Genomic DNA, 16,292 nt, shown 5'->3' on the forward strand with positions numbered 1-16,292 from the left:
AATCTAGGTGTCATTAGAAAGCTGAGATCCCCTTTGCAATGATATAAAACATTTGATCATCAGTAGTCGAAAATGTATTTTCTGATTATTTGTTTTGCATGCTTTTCCTTCTTGGTGGCATAATTTGTTCTGGACATCTAAGATTGGATTATTCAGCAAAGCAAGCTCACAGACAAGTAAATAATGGCTATTTGTTTAGAGAACTTCCTAAGGTAAAATCAGATATAATTTTTTATTTATTTTTTACTATCTGAGGCTTACCGCAGCAGTTATAGGAGCATAAAAGAGACTTTTTTATTTGATGACTTTCAGAAATCATATTTTACTTTGTGATTCTTTTGAAAATCTTTCGAAATGTGGTATTACGGAAACAAAATTAACAGTATAGGCACATTCCTAAGAGTGAGAGCTTTCATTTGATATATGACTTGTCCATTTATGTGCTATGTGAAGGACTTATATTTTTCTATAAATAATTCTCTTAAAGGCCTTTCACTATTAATTGTGATATGAATTGTCATATTCCTTAAGGTGTGCTTTTTTCTGCATGTGTGCTTCATTTACCTTAAGAAGTCATTTTTACATATTTAACTTTAAATATATTAATCAAATTATAAAATAGGGATATGTGATTTCCTTTAAAGGCCTTAAAAACTTATGCATGACATGAAAAATAATGTTTTAATTATCAAAATATTTCTAAATAGTTAAAATATGTCTCTGTTTTTTGGTCAACTTTAGTTTTGATCAATTTTACATTTACACTGTTATTTTTTTTTAACTCATATATTTTACATGATGTATGTTTATTAAAAATGTTTTATATTTTATTCTATTTATATAATATTTTATTATATTATGCAATAGTAAAATATTTCTATCCTAATTTCTTCACTTTCACGTTATTTTAATGCTCTGATTAAACCCACCACGAGCCCTTATTTGTCATGAAGTCAAACCTTTAAGATTTAGTTTCATCATTTCATCACTCCACAGAAATAGAGTAAGCATGCATCTCCACCTCTGTGTCACTGCGTGTATGAACCAGGAGCATTTGCCATTACACAATCGTTTAAAGTGAAACTGGAGTTTCACGGATCACAGTTTATACAGTTAATATTTTTTGCGGGAGTTTGTTTGGTGCGAGCCTCTGCTGACAGCACACGATATAAACAAATATGTTATCCATATATATATATATATATATATATATATAAAAATGTTATTTCTACTTGATTTTATTTAAAGTGGTTAAAGAGGTGCAATGATCTCTGGTTGTCAGTTTGGCACCATTTTAATTTTACATTATTTAAAGCAGTAATTTTACATTTCAGTGGATTTTTTTTTTTTTTTTTTTCAGTGTACCCTCTATATGTGATCCATTCAGCCTATGAATCCAGTTCATCCTGAAATAATATGTTTGACAAATGAAGAGTAGTTGATGCAGCCGTTGGCATCCTCCTGTCCTGCCATGAGTCGATCCACCTCATCTTCGGTCATGCGTTCACCCAGTGTGGCCAGAACGTGTCGTAACTCGGCCCCCATGATGGTTCCATTGCCCTCCTTGTCAAAAACCCTCAGACCCTCCACAAAGTCCTCAAAGTTGCCCTGATCCTTCGAACGGGAGATGTGCTGCAGCATTGGCAAGAAGGTTTCAAAGTCCACCAGCTTGGTGTTCATCTCCTCTGGTCTGGGTTTTCCCAGGACCTTCAGTACATCAGCGTTGCTCGGATTCTGACCCAAAGCTCGCATCACGTCCCCGCACTGGGCATACGTGATCTTCATTTCTCCTTTAAGTGTGCGGTCGAAGAGCTGGAAGGCCTCTCTGAACTCTTCAATCTGGTCTGCAGTGTACTCCAATGTGATGCTCTTGGGATCAAAGTCAGGTTCTTTCGGAGCTTCAGGTTCTGGTGGTGGAGCCAGTTTTGGGGCTGCCGGGGCTGAAGCGGCTTCCTTCTTGGGTTCAGGCTTCTTGGGCTCAACTTTCTTGGGCGCCATGGTACTGATGAGAGGAGCTTCGTGGATGAGTGGGGAATGAGCGTTAAAGCTTTTATATTATTTGACCCCAGGGAGGAGAGATCAGAATGAAAAGCATGTCCTGTAACAAACTATAAAAGGAAGGAATCCAAAATAGACCTGGATGGTGGCGTCAACAATGAACTATTGTTCCCAGCTGCTGTGGCTGATTGTGACAGAGAGACTCCTATCAAAGCTCTTCCTGCTGCTCTGGGTTTACATGGACAACACAACCCATTTGAGAAGCAATGCATTGACTCTACTGTGTTTATAGGCTTCAACAAGGACAGTTTCATATCTGGTGGGGTCTAAAAGTGAAGTTAATTCAATATATTTTGTCCCATTCAACCATTTGACCGAAAAGTGTGAATAACATGAATTTAAGAATCTCTTCATATTTGGTGTGTCAATTTTTTGCTTTAATGACAGCATGCTCTGGAGCTGGCATGAATAAAACCTGATGATCATGTTATCCAGAATGGTTTGTGAATGTTCCAAAGAGCATCTTTTGTGCTTCAATGGAAGCAAAGAAGTGACCTCGATGCCTTAAATATTTACATGTAATCATATAAATATAATCTTGAATTCTTCGTAAAGGAATGTTAACGTTTCTTTGTTGTACTTTTCTTTTTGCCTTTTTAATTTTCTTAAACTTTGTTTATAGTGTATCAAGTTTTTAAATTAGCTTTTTTAAATCCAAGAGTTTTTGGACTCCACTGAATTTGTCGAGCCTGATCTAATTAGATGTAATAAGATAGCATTGTGTGAAAACAGTGGATAGAAAAAGTATGTGGACCCTTTGGAATTACCTGCATTTATGTATAAATTTGTCTTAAAATCTGGTTTAATCTTCATCTAAGTTACAATAATGAACATATACAATCTGCTTTAATTTATAGCACACAATTTATTGTATTGTTCTTGTACATACTGAATACATCATTCAAACATTCACAGTGTAGGCTGGAAAAAGTATGTGAATCCCTACTGTAATGACATCAACAAAAGCTAATTATAATCAGGAGTTGGCAAACCTGGCATCCAATTAATAAAACGAGATTTTAGGTGTGGGTTAGAGCTATTTTGACTTATAAAAAGCACTCAAACATTTTGAGTTTTCTATTCACAAGAAGCATCTGCTGACGTGGACCATGCCTCACAAAAAAAGAGATCTAAGAAGACCTACGATCAAGCATTGTTGCTTTGCATAAAGCTGGAAAGTTATCTCAAAGAGCTTAGATATTCATCTATCCACAGTTACACACACTGTCTATAAATGGAGACGATTTAGTACTGTGGCTACTCTCCCTAGAAGTGGCCGTCCAGTCAAGATGACTCAAAGGGTACACTGCAGAATGCTCAGTGAGGTAAAAAAGAACCCTAGAGTGACAGCTAAAGACTTGAAGGAATCATTTGAACTGGTGAACATCTCTGTTCATGCGTCTGCTATACAGAAAACATTAAATAGGGTTGGTGTCAATGGCAGAACACCACGAAGGAAGCAACTGCTTTCCAACAAAAACATTACTGCACACCTGAAGTTTGACAAAGACCACTTTGACACCACAACACTACTGGGAAACTGATCAGTGGACTGATGAAACTAAGGTTGAATTGTTTGGGAAGAACACATAGCACTATGTATGGCGTAAAAAGGGCACTGAATACAAACACGGAAACATAATCCCAATGGTAATGTACAGTGGAGGGAGCATTATGATTTGGGGCTGCTTTGCTGCTTCAGGGTGTGGACTGCTTGCCATCATCGAGGGAAAAATTAATTCCCAAGTTGATCAAGATCCTACAAAATAATGTCAGGGTGGCTCATTAGAAGTTGGGTGATGCAGCAGGACAATGACCCAAAACATTGAAGTAAATCCACTACAGAATGGCTTAAAAAAATAAAATCCACCTTTTGGAGTGGCCCAGTCAGAGCCAAGACCTTAACCCAGTGGACTGACCTCAAGAGAGCCGTTCACACCAGACATTCTAAGAATATGAGCTGAAGCAGTTCTGTAAGGAAGAATGGTTCAAAAATGTTTCTGAACATTGTGCAGGTCTAATCCGAAACTGAATCTTTTGAATACCAGATTTCCAATTAGACCTCAGACTTTTGGGCTCCACTGTATTTGTTCATTTATTTATTTCCAATAAATCTGGACTTTTCTAACATTTTACATGACTTTATTTAATTATTAACAAACATCTATTTATTTTTTATAAATAATTACTTTTGACAACAAACTCCCAAGCGTCTTCTCTCAACAGAGACCGCAATTATGACTATATTCCAAAGGGAACTATGAGTATTCTTTTTTTTTTTTTTTTTTTTTTTTTTTGGGTGATTGTTAACAGGAACAACATACCATCTATGTTCACAATATTGAGACTATATTTCGAAAACTTTTGATCTGTCATAATATTTTCAATTGTTGTCTAGTTGAATGATAGCTTATTATTTAAACTTTATATTGAAAAGGAATGGACTGTTTAAAGTGATTTTAATGCAGTATTAAAAGTGTTTTTGCTTTATACATGCTTCAATAATAATTATGCCCAAGGCAAAGTTTGTATGGTTTACTTGTTCTTTAAGCTCGCAATAAACAAATAGGCTACTTTTCCCATGTAATTATTCACTTTAATTTGATACTTTATTCAACATTAAGTACATGCATATGGTTTCCTGTGTCTTTTTAAAGTGAGCATCACTTCTAGGCTAAATATAACGGAGGATAATGGTGGATTTTGAGAGGGTGACAGCTGTAGTTTCACAGTAAAGCTATTTCAGACCCGAGACATGAGGAGTTACCAGCACTGGCTTTGCTTTGTTTATACGACTTAATAAGAGACAAAAAATTTCATTACAGTGAATTTGTTCTTGTAAGTCACCTTAAAATAAAACATTAACTGTATTAATATTACCATGAACTGCACAGGCCCAACAGTATGCAAAATTATTCACAGGACATCTGTAAAATCTGAAATCTGAAAATTAACAATTTTGTAAATGCATAAACAAAAGCAAAAGTGTAATTTTACATGGAACAAACACTCTGCCAAATAATAGTAGTTAGTCATATCAGCCAGACCAAGTAATTGGCCAACATTTGGCCATTTTGGATTATTGGCATGAGCAGCCTGATCTAATTTTTATTCATAGCTATTCGTACGTAACATTGACACTTACATTTTTGTATGTTTGGATAAATGGTAAAATATACAATATGGACATATTGACAGCATCTATAATGTAGATGTTTTTACCCATTTAGACCTAAAGAAACATAAATAATATTATCAATTAAATTCTAAATATATTTATATAGATACATTTGGACTATTTTATAGATATTTTAAATCCACTTATCCCACTCAAACCCTAAACTTTTCTAACCATTTCTTAACAATCTGAAAAGCATATACCAGGCAGATAAATGTCAAAATTTCAATAATTGATTGCAAAAAATCAATAGGCAGTACAAAATGTTAAATGTTAAGAAAACAAAGGAGATGATTGTTGATCCACGGAGGAGATGGGGGCAGCACTCAACAATGCACTTTGGCAAGACAGAGGTGGAGAGAGTGAGAACTTTAAAATTCCTTGTTCACATCACTGAAGTTCTCACCTGGTCTCACAACACTACATGCCTGGTGAAGAAATCTCGACAGCGTCTCTAATTCTTGAGAAGGGTGAGGAAATTCGGCATGTCAAGCAGAATCCTCAGCAACTTGTACAGGTGCACAATCGAGAGCATCCTCACCAGCTCCATCACAGTCTGGTTTGGAAGCTGCACAGCTCAGGACCATAAGGCTCTACAGTGGGTGGTGAGAGATGCCCAAACCATCACTGGAACAGCCCTACCATAGCTGGGGAGCCTCTACCAGGCCAGGGTCATCAGGAGGGCCCACAACATCATTAAGGACAATAGCCACCCCCAACATAGCCTATTCACACTCCTACCATCAGGTAGACACTACAGGAGTGCAAAACAAGAACAACCAGACTGAGAAACAGTTTCTACCCACAGGCCATCAGGCTTGTGAATGACTCTCATCCACTGCCCCTCCCACAAGCACTGCAGACAAAGTTTTCCCTCTGTTCCTATGAGGTATCAAGCTTTACCCCACCCTGCCTACACACATATACACTGATCAGCCACAACATTAAAACCACCTGCCTAATATTGTGTATTGTAATATGAATTTGCATGCCACAGGTATAAAAGGAGCCGGCTTGCAACCACTCATTCAGATTTGTTCTTCGGAGCCGAGCGGTGTTGATGAAATCCACTACCATTCCATTCACCTCTGATGAGAGCGAAGCGAAAGTGTTAAAGGCGGCTGTTGGATATACAGTGCATTACAGCGGGTTCTCCCCCTCTCGCACAGATAAGTGCAGAGAACGCCCCTGGGCGCTTCAGCAGCCACACTTGAGCAAACTAAAAGAGTGAGCACTGACAGAAAGTGTCTTTTTAAAGATGCCTTTCCGTTTATGTGCAGGCATGCTGAGACAGCATTCGTGGATGGTTCATGCTCTCACTGCGAGAGCATGACCATAGCAACGATGCAGTTGCGGCTTTACTTCTTCAGAGGGAAAGCCACTCCAGCTGCTCCCCACCCCGATCCTTCTGCCTACAGGCACAATGCTGTGACGGTTAGCGCTTGGGGCGATTTGGGGACCCCAATGGGAGTGGTTTTGCCGGGTGAACCCCCACGGACCTCCCATTCCCCAGTATGCTCATTTGCCCCTGTCGAGTTCTGGGATGAGTCAGGCGGCTCGCCCCAGGGCGAGTTTAATGTCTCATTCGGGACTCGGGAGGAGGATGAGCTCTCGATCGCAGCATCGGAGAGCGGGCTGCTACAGTCGGATGGGGAGGACTCGGCGGGGCTCCCACTTTCGGGTGTGGTCGCCCAGTCTGAGGCCAGCACGGAGCTGGCGGCCATGCTTGCCCGGGCTGCCACGAGCATCGGGCTGGAGTGGAACCCTCCACCCTGCCCTGAGCCCTCGTGGCTCGATGACTGGTTCCTGGGCTCAGAGCGCCTCTCACAGCCACGCTCCGTCCCAGTTCCATTCTTCCCGGAGGTACATGAGGAACTCACAAAGTCATGGCAGGCACCTTTTACTGCCCGAACTCGGCTTCTGAGTGGGGTGGCCAGGGGGTACACGGAGCTTCCTCAGGTGGAGCAGGTGATTGCGGTGCACCTGGCGGAATTGCCCTAGGCTTCCGTCCAAGGCCTGTAAGTCCATGTCATCCCTGACGGCCAAGGCTTATAGTGCCGCTGGACAGGCCACCACCGCCCTGCATGCCGTGGCCCTCCTGCAAGTTCACCAGGCCAAGACACTGAAAGAACTGCACGAGGGTAGTTCTGACTTGGGAGTGATGTAGGAGCTGCACTCGGCGACCGACCTCAACCTACGGGTGGCGAAGTTTAAGGCGCGGGCTCTCAGGCAGGCGATGTCCACCATTGTGGTCCAGGAGCGCCACCTGTGGCTTAACCTGGTGGAGATGAGGGACGCCGACAATGTTCGCTTTCTTGACACCCCCATCTCCTAGGCTGGCCTATTTGGTGACACCGTCAATGATTTTGCCCAGCAGTTCTCGACGGTCAAGAAGCAGACGAAGGCCATCCAGCACATCTTGCCCCGGCATGGACCATTGAGATCCTGCACCCTGTCTGCTCGTCGCCGAGGGCTTCCTCCTGCGGCAGCAACACCGGCTCCACTGCAGCCCGAGCCAACCGCTCGGCCCTGGCGTAGAGCCCCCCGCAGGAAGCTGATGCCCCCCGTCCCGCGGTCTGGCGCCAAGAACCCCAGGAAAGCTTTGAAGCATCCCTGAGACAGGCGACGCAGGGGCAAGGAGACCCGCTGTAAGTCTGGATGTGTTACACAGACCACTTCATCCCCCGGTGGACGGCCAGGAGGAGAATCTTTTGTTTCCTTTTGTGTTGATTTCGCCACATGCCCCAGGGGCTGCGGCACCCACACTTTCCCAAAAAAAGCAGTTTTCTCACACACTCTGTGTTTAACATTCGCGGCTGGGGCGCTGCAGGAGCGGTTTCTCTGCCTTCGCGCACTCAGCTGCGGCACACACACACCCACACTCGGGCACTTGTGACGAGCCACGAGGATGCTCAGTCTCCTCCCCTGTCGCTGACCGGTCCTATGGTGGGTATGCGGAGCAAGGCAAGTGCTCTAACATTTCTCTCAGCACAGCCACGAGTTTGGGATGCGAGGCCTCTCGACATGGCAGTACCTGCTTCGCCCCGCTGCGAGGCCCCATCCGCAGGTACGTCAAAGGCGATTGTCCCCTTGGTGCCCCTTGCTTGGAGTTTGGAGGCATGGTTAGCACTCTCCAACCCGTCGTGCTGGCTAGCCATGATGATCCAACTCGGCTATGTGATTCAGTTCACCTGGCACCCACCCAGGTTCAATGGCATCCATTTCACCTCGGTAGGAGGCGAGGATGCCGCTGTCCTGCATGCAGAAATTGCAGTCCTTCTACAGGAGGACGCGATAGAGCCTGTCCCTCCAGCCGAGATGAAGAAGGGGTTCTAGAGCCCCTACTTCATCATACCAAAGAAAGGCGGTGGGTTGCGGCCAATCTTGGACCTACGAGCACTGAATTGGGCCCTGCACAGGCTCCTGTTCAAGATGCTGACGCAGAAGTGCATTCCGTCATGTGTTCGGCATCTAGATTGGTTTGCGGTGGTAGACCTGAAGGATACGTACTTTCATGTCTCAATTTTGCCTCGACACAGACCGTTCCTTCGGTTTGCCTTCGAGGGCCAGGCATATCAGTACAAGGTCCTCCCCTTCAGTCTGTCCCTGTCGCCTCGCATCGCCTGAAGTCATTCAGTGGAAGAACAGTGGTCCCACTGAAACAATTTCAGAGGCTCCTGGGGCATATGGAGTCCTCGGTGGTGGTTACGCCACTCGGGTTGATGCATATAAGACTGCTTCATCACTGGCTTCAGACTCGAGCCCCGAGATGGGTATGGCGCCGCGGTATGCATTGCATGGCCATCACGCCGATCTGTCGCTGCACGTTCAGCCCTTGGACAGATCTTGCATTTCTTTGAGCAGGGGTTCCCCTAGAACAAGTTTCCAGGCATGTCATCGTCATGACAGATGCCTCCAAGTCAGGCTGGGGCACCGTTTGCAATGGGCATGCAGCCTCGCGACCCCTAGTGTCACTACATCGACACAAAGTCTCGTTCCCTCCATCAGGGAATGGAGGTTACAACAGTAACCAAGACGTTTTTTTTTTTAAATGATTGTTGTTGTGTTTTTTTTTTTTTTTTTTCTTCTTTGTTTCCTCCTCCTTATGTCCTGTTTAAAGTATGTCTAATGTTGCTGGGAGGATTCACAGAGTAAGAATTTATTTGTACTGTGTAACACTGTTTCTTGTATATATGACAATAAACTCTTAACTTAACTAAAAGTAGTCCAAACGATGCTGTGCTGCATTGGAAATTATCTCTGATGGCATACAATAGCTTTGTGTGAGGTAGAGAGGGACATTTAAGGTTGTTATTTGCTGAAAATTGTAGGAATGCATACTAATACTCATGAGATCATGTTGGTATGACCGATTAACATATTTGGTGCAGTAGTTGTACTGTTAGCCATGTTCAAAAGACTGGTTTCATGAAAAAAAGGTGACAGGTGGTGGAAAGTGTCTGCTAAAATTGGTGTATGCTTTCCGAATGTCTGAACTGAGTGCAAAAAATTGCCGCAGAATAATGGGTGGCAAAACACGCCAAGTCCAAAAATCCCCTGTGATCATGTTGTATCCATGAATAATAAATAGTTTTAGTGAATTAGTGAATTTTGAGTAGTATTGAGTAAAAAATACAGGTACAGTATGTGTTTAATTCTATGGTAAATGGGGAAAACACAAAGTTGCTTAAATTCTGTGTACATCTGCATTAAATAAGCCACCCTCCTCATATCAGTATCGACCATTGAAAAACAAATATCGTTCAAACTGTAGAATATGTTTTAACACACAGTTTTTGATGTCAACAACAAAAGACATGAGAACACTTTATTTTGCTACCCTAAGCATGATTATGGCATTAGTTGCATTTTATTATTTGCATTTAGCAGTGTTTTTACCCCTGCAGCCTTATCAGAACGGACCATTTTTGGATCACAGGTTGAGAATTCAGGCTCAGGCTGTTTGTCCTTCCTTAGAGCAAACACCTCAAACAATCAAATAATATTCCATATGACAGAGTTCAAAGGACAGATGGATGTCCAATTCACATATCAACAGCAGGTTCATTGCTAGAGCTCTATAAATACTTCTTGAAGGCTCGTTCCATTAAACGTTTCTGGCTGAGTAAGACATCAGACAACATGCAGCATGAGAGTGTGAAAATAAATCCTTTGAGTGCATTTTTGAAAGACTGAGTACTGCATTTAAATGCCATATGTTTTATTGTACACATTCTTGTGAAACTACATTGTATGCCATTACCTGAAAGCACAGCGTCGCATTTAAAATTGCACATTAAGAATGTTGAAACTGCCCATGCAGTGCAGTTATTTTTCTCAACAAAGTCACCTCTGATATTAGATAATGCCTTCACACATTTACTTTCATCAAAATGCAAAACCACATTAGAACATACAACAACGTAATGTTATGTAAGTGGTAGACTTTCCCCTATGCACTTCAACTTAAAGGCTTCATAAATATTTTTTTGCTGATGAGGGAAATGTGGCTCTTTGTTCGCATGGAAATGATTCAGTGTGCCATTAGAATGAGATGACAAAGCTTGATGGAAAAGCATAGAGAGCACCTCAGTGTCCTTATGAATGTTTTTTTCATTGGGTGGAAGGTTAATCAATGTGCAGTGGAGCACAGCTACTGTAGAGAGAGGAAATGTGCTGCGAGGACGAATCACTCTAATCAACTTACACTGTGGCCCAAAGATCTGCTGAGCGCAAACATCTGGAGAAGAAATATTTAAATATTTCAGTGAATATGCTCATAGAGGTCTGTGGACACACGGCCCATAGAGCGCTACTGAAGCCATGCTTCAATGGAAGTCTATGGCAGATAGCTGTACTATTCAAATCAAGTTACAAAAGATCGATGTTGATTGATGAGAGACTCTAAACACATCATTTTGGGTCCAGCCCAGAATCCGTACTTGTCTGGGTGTCTACGGCTGTTTCTCAGTGTGCATTCTTATGAGTTCAATTACAATACTCAAGAACGCAAATACAGAGAATGCACAAAATGACACGGATGTGTTCTTGATCAGTCCGAATATCAAGGATGCTGCATATGGTGACTTGAAGTCATAGTGGCACTACGGTGGCAGACGAAGGACATTTATCGTGTTTTCCCTCAAGAGTTTCCTACTGTAAGCTTGCTTATGTCTGATGGCTTGTGACGCCTCAAATCAATGTATTTTTGTCCTGTCTGGAAGCCAAGTTTCTCTATATGATTATTGGTCAAACATTCAAATGGGCGACACTTAGAAACAAACAGCCAATAATATAAATGCTTACAAAAATCTAGAGTTCATGGCAAATTTGCCGCAAATTTGCCGCAAATTCGCCACTGATCATTTTCACACACAAACGAGCTTTGCGGCAAACTTGCATCAAATTGTCCATTGTTGCCAAAGGTTTCTTGCAGGTTCACCACTACCAGTTAAGAGCTGCAAACTTCTGGCAAACATTTGCGTTGAATCACAAGCTCATTTGCATGTAAAAATAATGAGTGGCAAATTTGCGACAAGTTTGCCAGAACTCTAGATTTTATTTTGGTATGGGTGATGTACATGATTGACAGCATATGAAATGTAAAAGCACTGCTAGCAAGGGCAGAGTGTTTTGTATATCAGAAATAATAAAAAAAAAAAAAGTTTTAATCTGATGTAACACATTTTTGTTTGGAATGAACCGCCACATCCTCACACGGTTCTACACCTGCACTGTAGAGAGCATCCTGACTGGCTGCATCTCCGCCTGGTACGGCAATAGCACAGCCCACAACTGCAAAGCACGGCAAAGGGTGGTGCGAACTGCCAGACACATCATTGGAGGTGAGCTTCCCTCCCTCCAAGAAATATATACAAGGCGGTGTGTGAAAAAAGCTCGGAGGATCATCAGAGACTCCAGCCACCCGAGCCATGGGCTGTTCTCACTGCTACAATCAGGCAGGCGATATCGCAGCATCAGGACCCGCACCAGCCGACTCCATGATAGCTTCTTCCCCCAAGCAATCACACTTTTGAACTCTTGATCTCCCATGATCAAAATACATCAGCACTGCACTTTATTACTCTTACTCTTATATCTCACACCGGACTGTCATAAATTATATTATATTATATATATATTCTCTCTTAACAACTTACTATCAACCGACAGCCTGAATGTCAATACAGTACAATACAGCCTACTGTACATTCTATATATACTACTATATATACTTTTTTATATTTTTATTGAATAATGTGTATCTATATTGTGTGTACTGTATACTGTACAGTGTATGTTATTATTTGTATATTGTTGTGTGTAATTATGTGTATATTAGACTTTAATTGTGTTGTGTTAATTTGATGTTATTGTAATTGGTATATGTCTCATCACTGTCACGACTGCTATATTGATCAGAACTGCACCCAAGAATTTCACACACCATTGCACTTGTGTATATGGCTATGTGACAATAAATGTGATTTGATTTGATTTGATTTATTTAATCTTTCATAATCTGATATTTTGTTTTGAGTTTAGTTAATAATTTTCTATTAGAAATTTGAGTAGCAGTTTGAGCAGCTTTCGGTAGCATCATTGCACTGGTGGCTACTTCTTCCAACTCTTAAGATTTTTAAATGTTGGACATTACATCAAACTGGAAATACAGTATAAATGCACCTAATAGCAGGCGCAAGTAAGTGGTATCAAAAGGCATTAGCTTAGCATTGAAAGCTAAATCAATACACAAGACAAACAAATTACACAATCTCTGATGCGTTTAACTTACCATAATTACACTAAGAGTGAACTTTTTTTTTACTTATGTAGATTTACTTTATAGAATGAGGCATGTACAAATATTAGGAATGCCAGTTGATTAAGATTTTTAACCAAATTAATTATATGATATGATTATTTCAATTAATCACAATTAAATTGCTTACATCATTATTTGCCAAGAAAGGCCCCCAAATAAATATACTTCAGTATATAATGAATAAATAATTCTAAATAATTGTGTTTAAATAATATTAATTAGGCAATACAAAAAATAGAATTAGCCAATAAATTAGGCTTCATAAGTCAACTAATAACATTAAAATCGGATACCTTTGGTATCATATAACATGTTTAACATGATTAGTAAATTCCCAGTTAGAAAATCTGATTAAATCGTCCTAAGGTTTGATGACCTGGTTAAGCTGGAGTTGGAAACACACTTTTCAAGCAAAACATTTCACAAAAAGAAGTGGCTAAGCTCCCATACAGAAATCTGAAATATGGCATTATATGGAGTTTCATTTAACAAGGTTCGGGTGGAGCAAGTCATTTAATTCAACAAATCACACTGCCAGAGTAAGAGTATATAAACAGGTGCTTACCTCTACGTGACATTGAGTCTTCTGGCATTCGACCCCGCCCATTAACCACGTACAGACCCGTGCAAGTGACTTGGATCATCGGATGCAATTTCGCTGCAAAGCATTTGCCTAAATCAGAACAGCTCTTCCATCCAATCAATCTTGTTATTCAACAGAAGCTGCCACAGAAGCTCATTTGTTTTTGCAGTATTGACCACTACCACAATAAGTGTTATATTTTATTTTATCTTTCTTTCTATTCTCTATTCGCCAAAGCAAATTATAGCATGAAGTTGCTTCTGCAAACTGGCTGCTTCGGCATTGTATGCATGTCAAACATCTCTATACAACTGCTCATATGTTCTCTGATCTAAACTTTCCACCTAGAGCGGTCCGTTGCGCAAAGCTCCTTCTGCACGCCGACCGCTTCGGTGGCATGTACATGTGAAACAGCTCTCTACGGCTGTTCATTTGTTCTTCTATCTTAACTTCCCACCCGGAGCGGTCCATCGCATAAGCCTGCCTCCGTGAACGGGCGCTGCTCTGGCTTCATGCCACTTGAGCTATCTCAGCTTCATTTGAATGCGAGGGAAACGTTCTGGTTACTTGCATAACCTCCGTTCCCTAATGGAGGGAACGAGATGTTGTGTCGATGTAGTGACACTAGGGATCACTCTTGGGAGCCCGAGGCACCTCTGGTCTTTGAAAAAAGGCCAATGAAAATTGGCGAGTGGTATTTGCATACGACTCCCCGAACATACAGGTATAAAAGGAGCTGGTATGCAACCACTCATTCAGGTTTTGTGCTGAGGAGCCGAGACAAGGTCCCGGCCATTTCAGCGGGTAGTCCAGCATTGTGGCAGGTGGGGCACAATGTCTCATTCCCTCCATCAGGGAACGGAGGTTACGCAAGTAACCAGGACGTTCCCTATCTGTCACTCACTCGATGTTGTGTCGATGTAGTGACACTAGGGGTCCCTATACGAAATGCCACAATTGGCTGAACTGTGTTATGTGAACTGGCGGTGTGTGATGGGCAGACCACTGTGTGCCTCGTAGCCAGCGCACCAGGCCGACCCGTTTCCTCCCCCAACGCTGTTATGAGTGTCGAACGGCCTATCAGGGACAAGTCGACTGTCCAAAAAATAGAGACAGGCTAGCCAAGTTGTGGCCTATTATCCTCTCTTTTTTTCTCTCCCCAAAAAAAGAGTGAAATTTGTTACCAACTGGGGCCACCAGGTCTACGTCAGAGGGGGTGTCACTCCCAAGTGGAAGACACCACGGACACCACACCCCGCCCAGGGGGGGGGGGAGATGTATTTTGAGTGGAAATACGTCAGAAGGTCTTGCCGAGCTTTGTCGGAAATATGTCATGTGGAGAGTTCCCATGGACATCGAAGCACTTACCTGGCTCCTTGTGACCACCCCCGGAACAACCTGGGACAGGGGAGGAAGAGGCCTGTCCTCGTGACCCGTGGAGACCGTCACATCAGGGCGGATTTGTGCCACAGCTGGGCGTGCAGGGGAGGGGAGACCAACCAAAATGGAATGGTGGAAGGCCGTGCGCACTGGGTATGTGACCCAGGGAACAAGGAGGAGTGGTTGGAGTGGTCTGCTTACCAGCTCCAGAGCAATGGGTTTCGTCGTCCCTGGGTCACCCGTCTCAGGGGCGCTTCGAAGCTTTTCACGGGTTCTTGGCGGCCGGCCGTGAGACGGATGGCGTCTGCTTCCTGCAGTGGGCTCCACGTCAGTGCCGGGCCGCAGGGGCAGGCTGCGGCGGAGCTGGTGCAGTCACCGCAGGGAGATGCCCTTGGCGACGAGCAGATGGGGTGCGGGATCTTGAGCCACGCTGGTACAGGATGTGCTGGATAGCCTCCATCTGCTGCTTCACCGCCGAGAACTCCTGGGCAAAGTCCTTGATGGTGTCGTTGAACAGGCCAACCTGAGAAATGGGGGCGCCAAGGAACCGTGCCTTGTCGGCCTCTCCCATCTCGACCAGGTTGAGCCAAAGGTGGTGCTCCTGGACCACCAAGGTGGACATCGCCTGCCCGAGAGACCGCACCGTGACCTACGTCATCCGGAGTGTGAGGTCGGTCGCTGAGCGCAGCTCCTGCATCAATCCCGTGGTGGAACTACCCTCGTGCAGTTCCTTTAGTGCCTTGGCTTGGTGGACTTGCAGGAGAGCCATGGCATGCAGGGCGGAGGCGGCTTGTCCAGCGGCACCATAGGCTTTGGCCATCAGGGACGACGTAAACCTACAGGCCTTGGACGGATGCTTTAGGCACCCACGCCAGGGGGATCGCCGAATAGCCCTTGGCCGCCCCACCATTGAGGGCAGTGAGGGTGGGGGAGCTGACAGATCGGGACCGGGCAGTAAAAGGTGCCTCCCACGACCTTGTCAGCTCCTTGTGCACTTCCGGGAAGAAAGGAACTGGGGCGGGGCGTGGCTGTGAGCTACGCCGCGTGCCCAGGAACCAATCATCGAGCCGCGAGGGTTCAGGGGAGAGCGGAGGGTTCCACTCTAACCCGATGCTCGCGGCTGCCCGGGAAAGCATGTCCGTCATCTCCACGTCAGCCTGTGACTGGGTGACCGTACCCAATTGGGGAGCCCAGCTGAGGCTTCCGCGTCCGACTGGACGAGCCCGCTCTCCGGTGCTGTGCTCGAGAGCTCATCACCTTTGCGGGCT

At 43.6% G+C, this 16,292-nt stretch overlaps 1 protein-coding gene across 1 annotated transcript; it reads right to left on the reverse strand.

Annotated features, from left to right (window-relative positions):
- Nucleotides 1-768: 768 nt before the first annotated feature.
- On the reverse strand, nt 769-2,010 carry LOC127426415 (myosin light chain 4-like). Its single transcript, XM_051673200.1, has one exon. The coding sequence runs from the start codon at nt 1,996-1,998 to the stop codon at nt 1,402-1,404; it is 597 nt and encodes a 198-aa protein (XP_051529160.1). The 5' UTR covers nt 1,999-2,010; the 3' UTR covers nt 769-1,401.
- Between the last annotated feature and the right edge of the window lie 14,282 nt (nt 2,011-16,292).

Source organism: Myxocyprinus asiaticus, chromosome 3, assembly GCF_019703515.2.
Source record: "Myxocyprinus asiaticus isolate MX2 ecotype Aquarium Trade chromosome 3, UBuf_Myxa_2, whole genome shotgun sequence".
NCBI lineage: Eukaryota > Metazoa > Chordata > Actinopteri > Cypriniformes > Catostomidae > Myxocyprinus > Myxocyprinus asiaticus.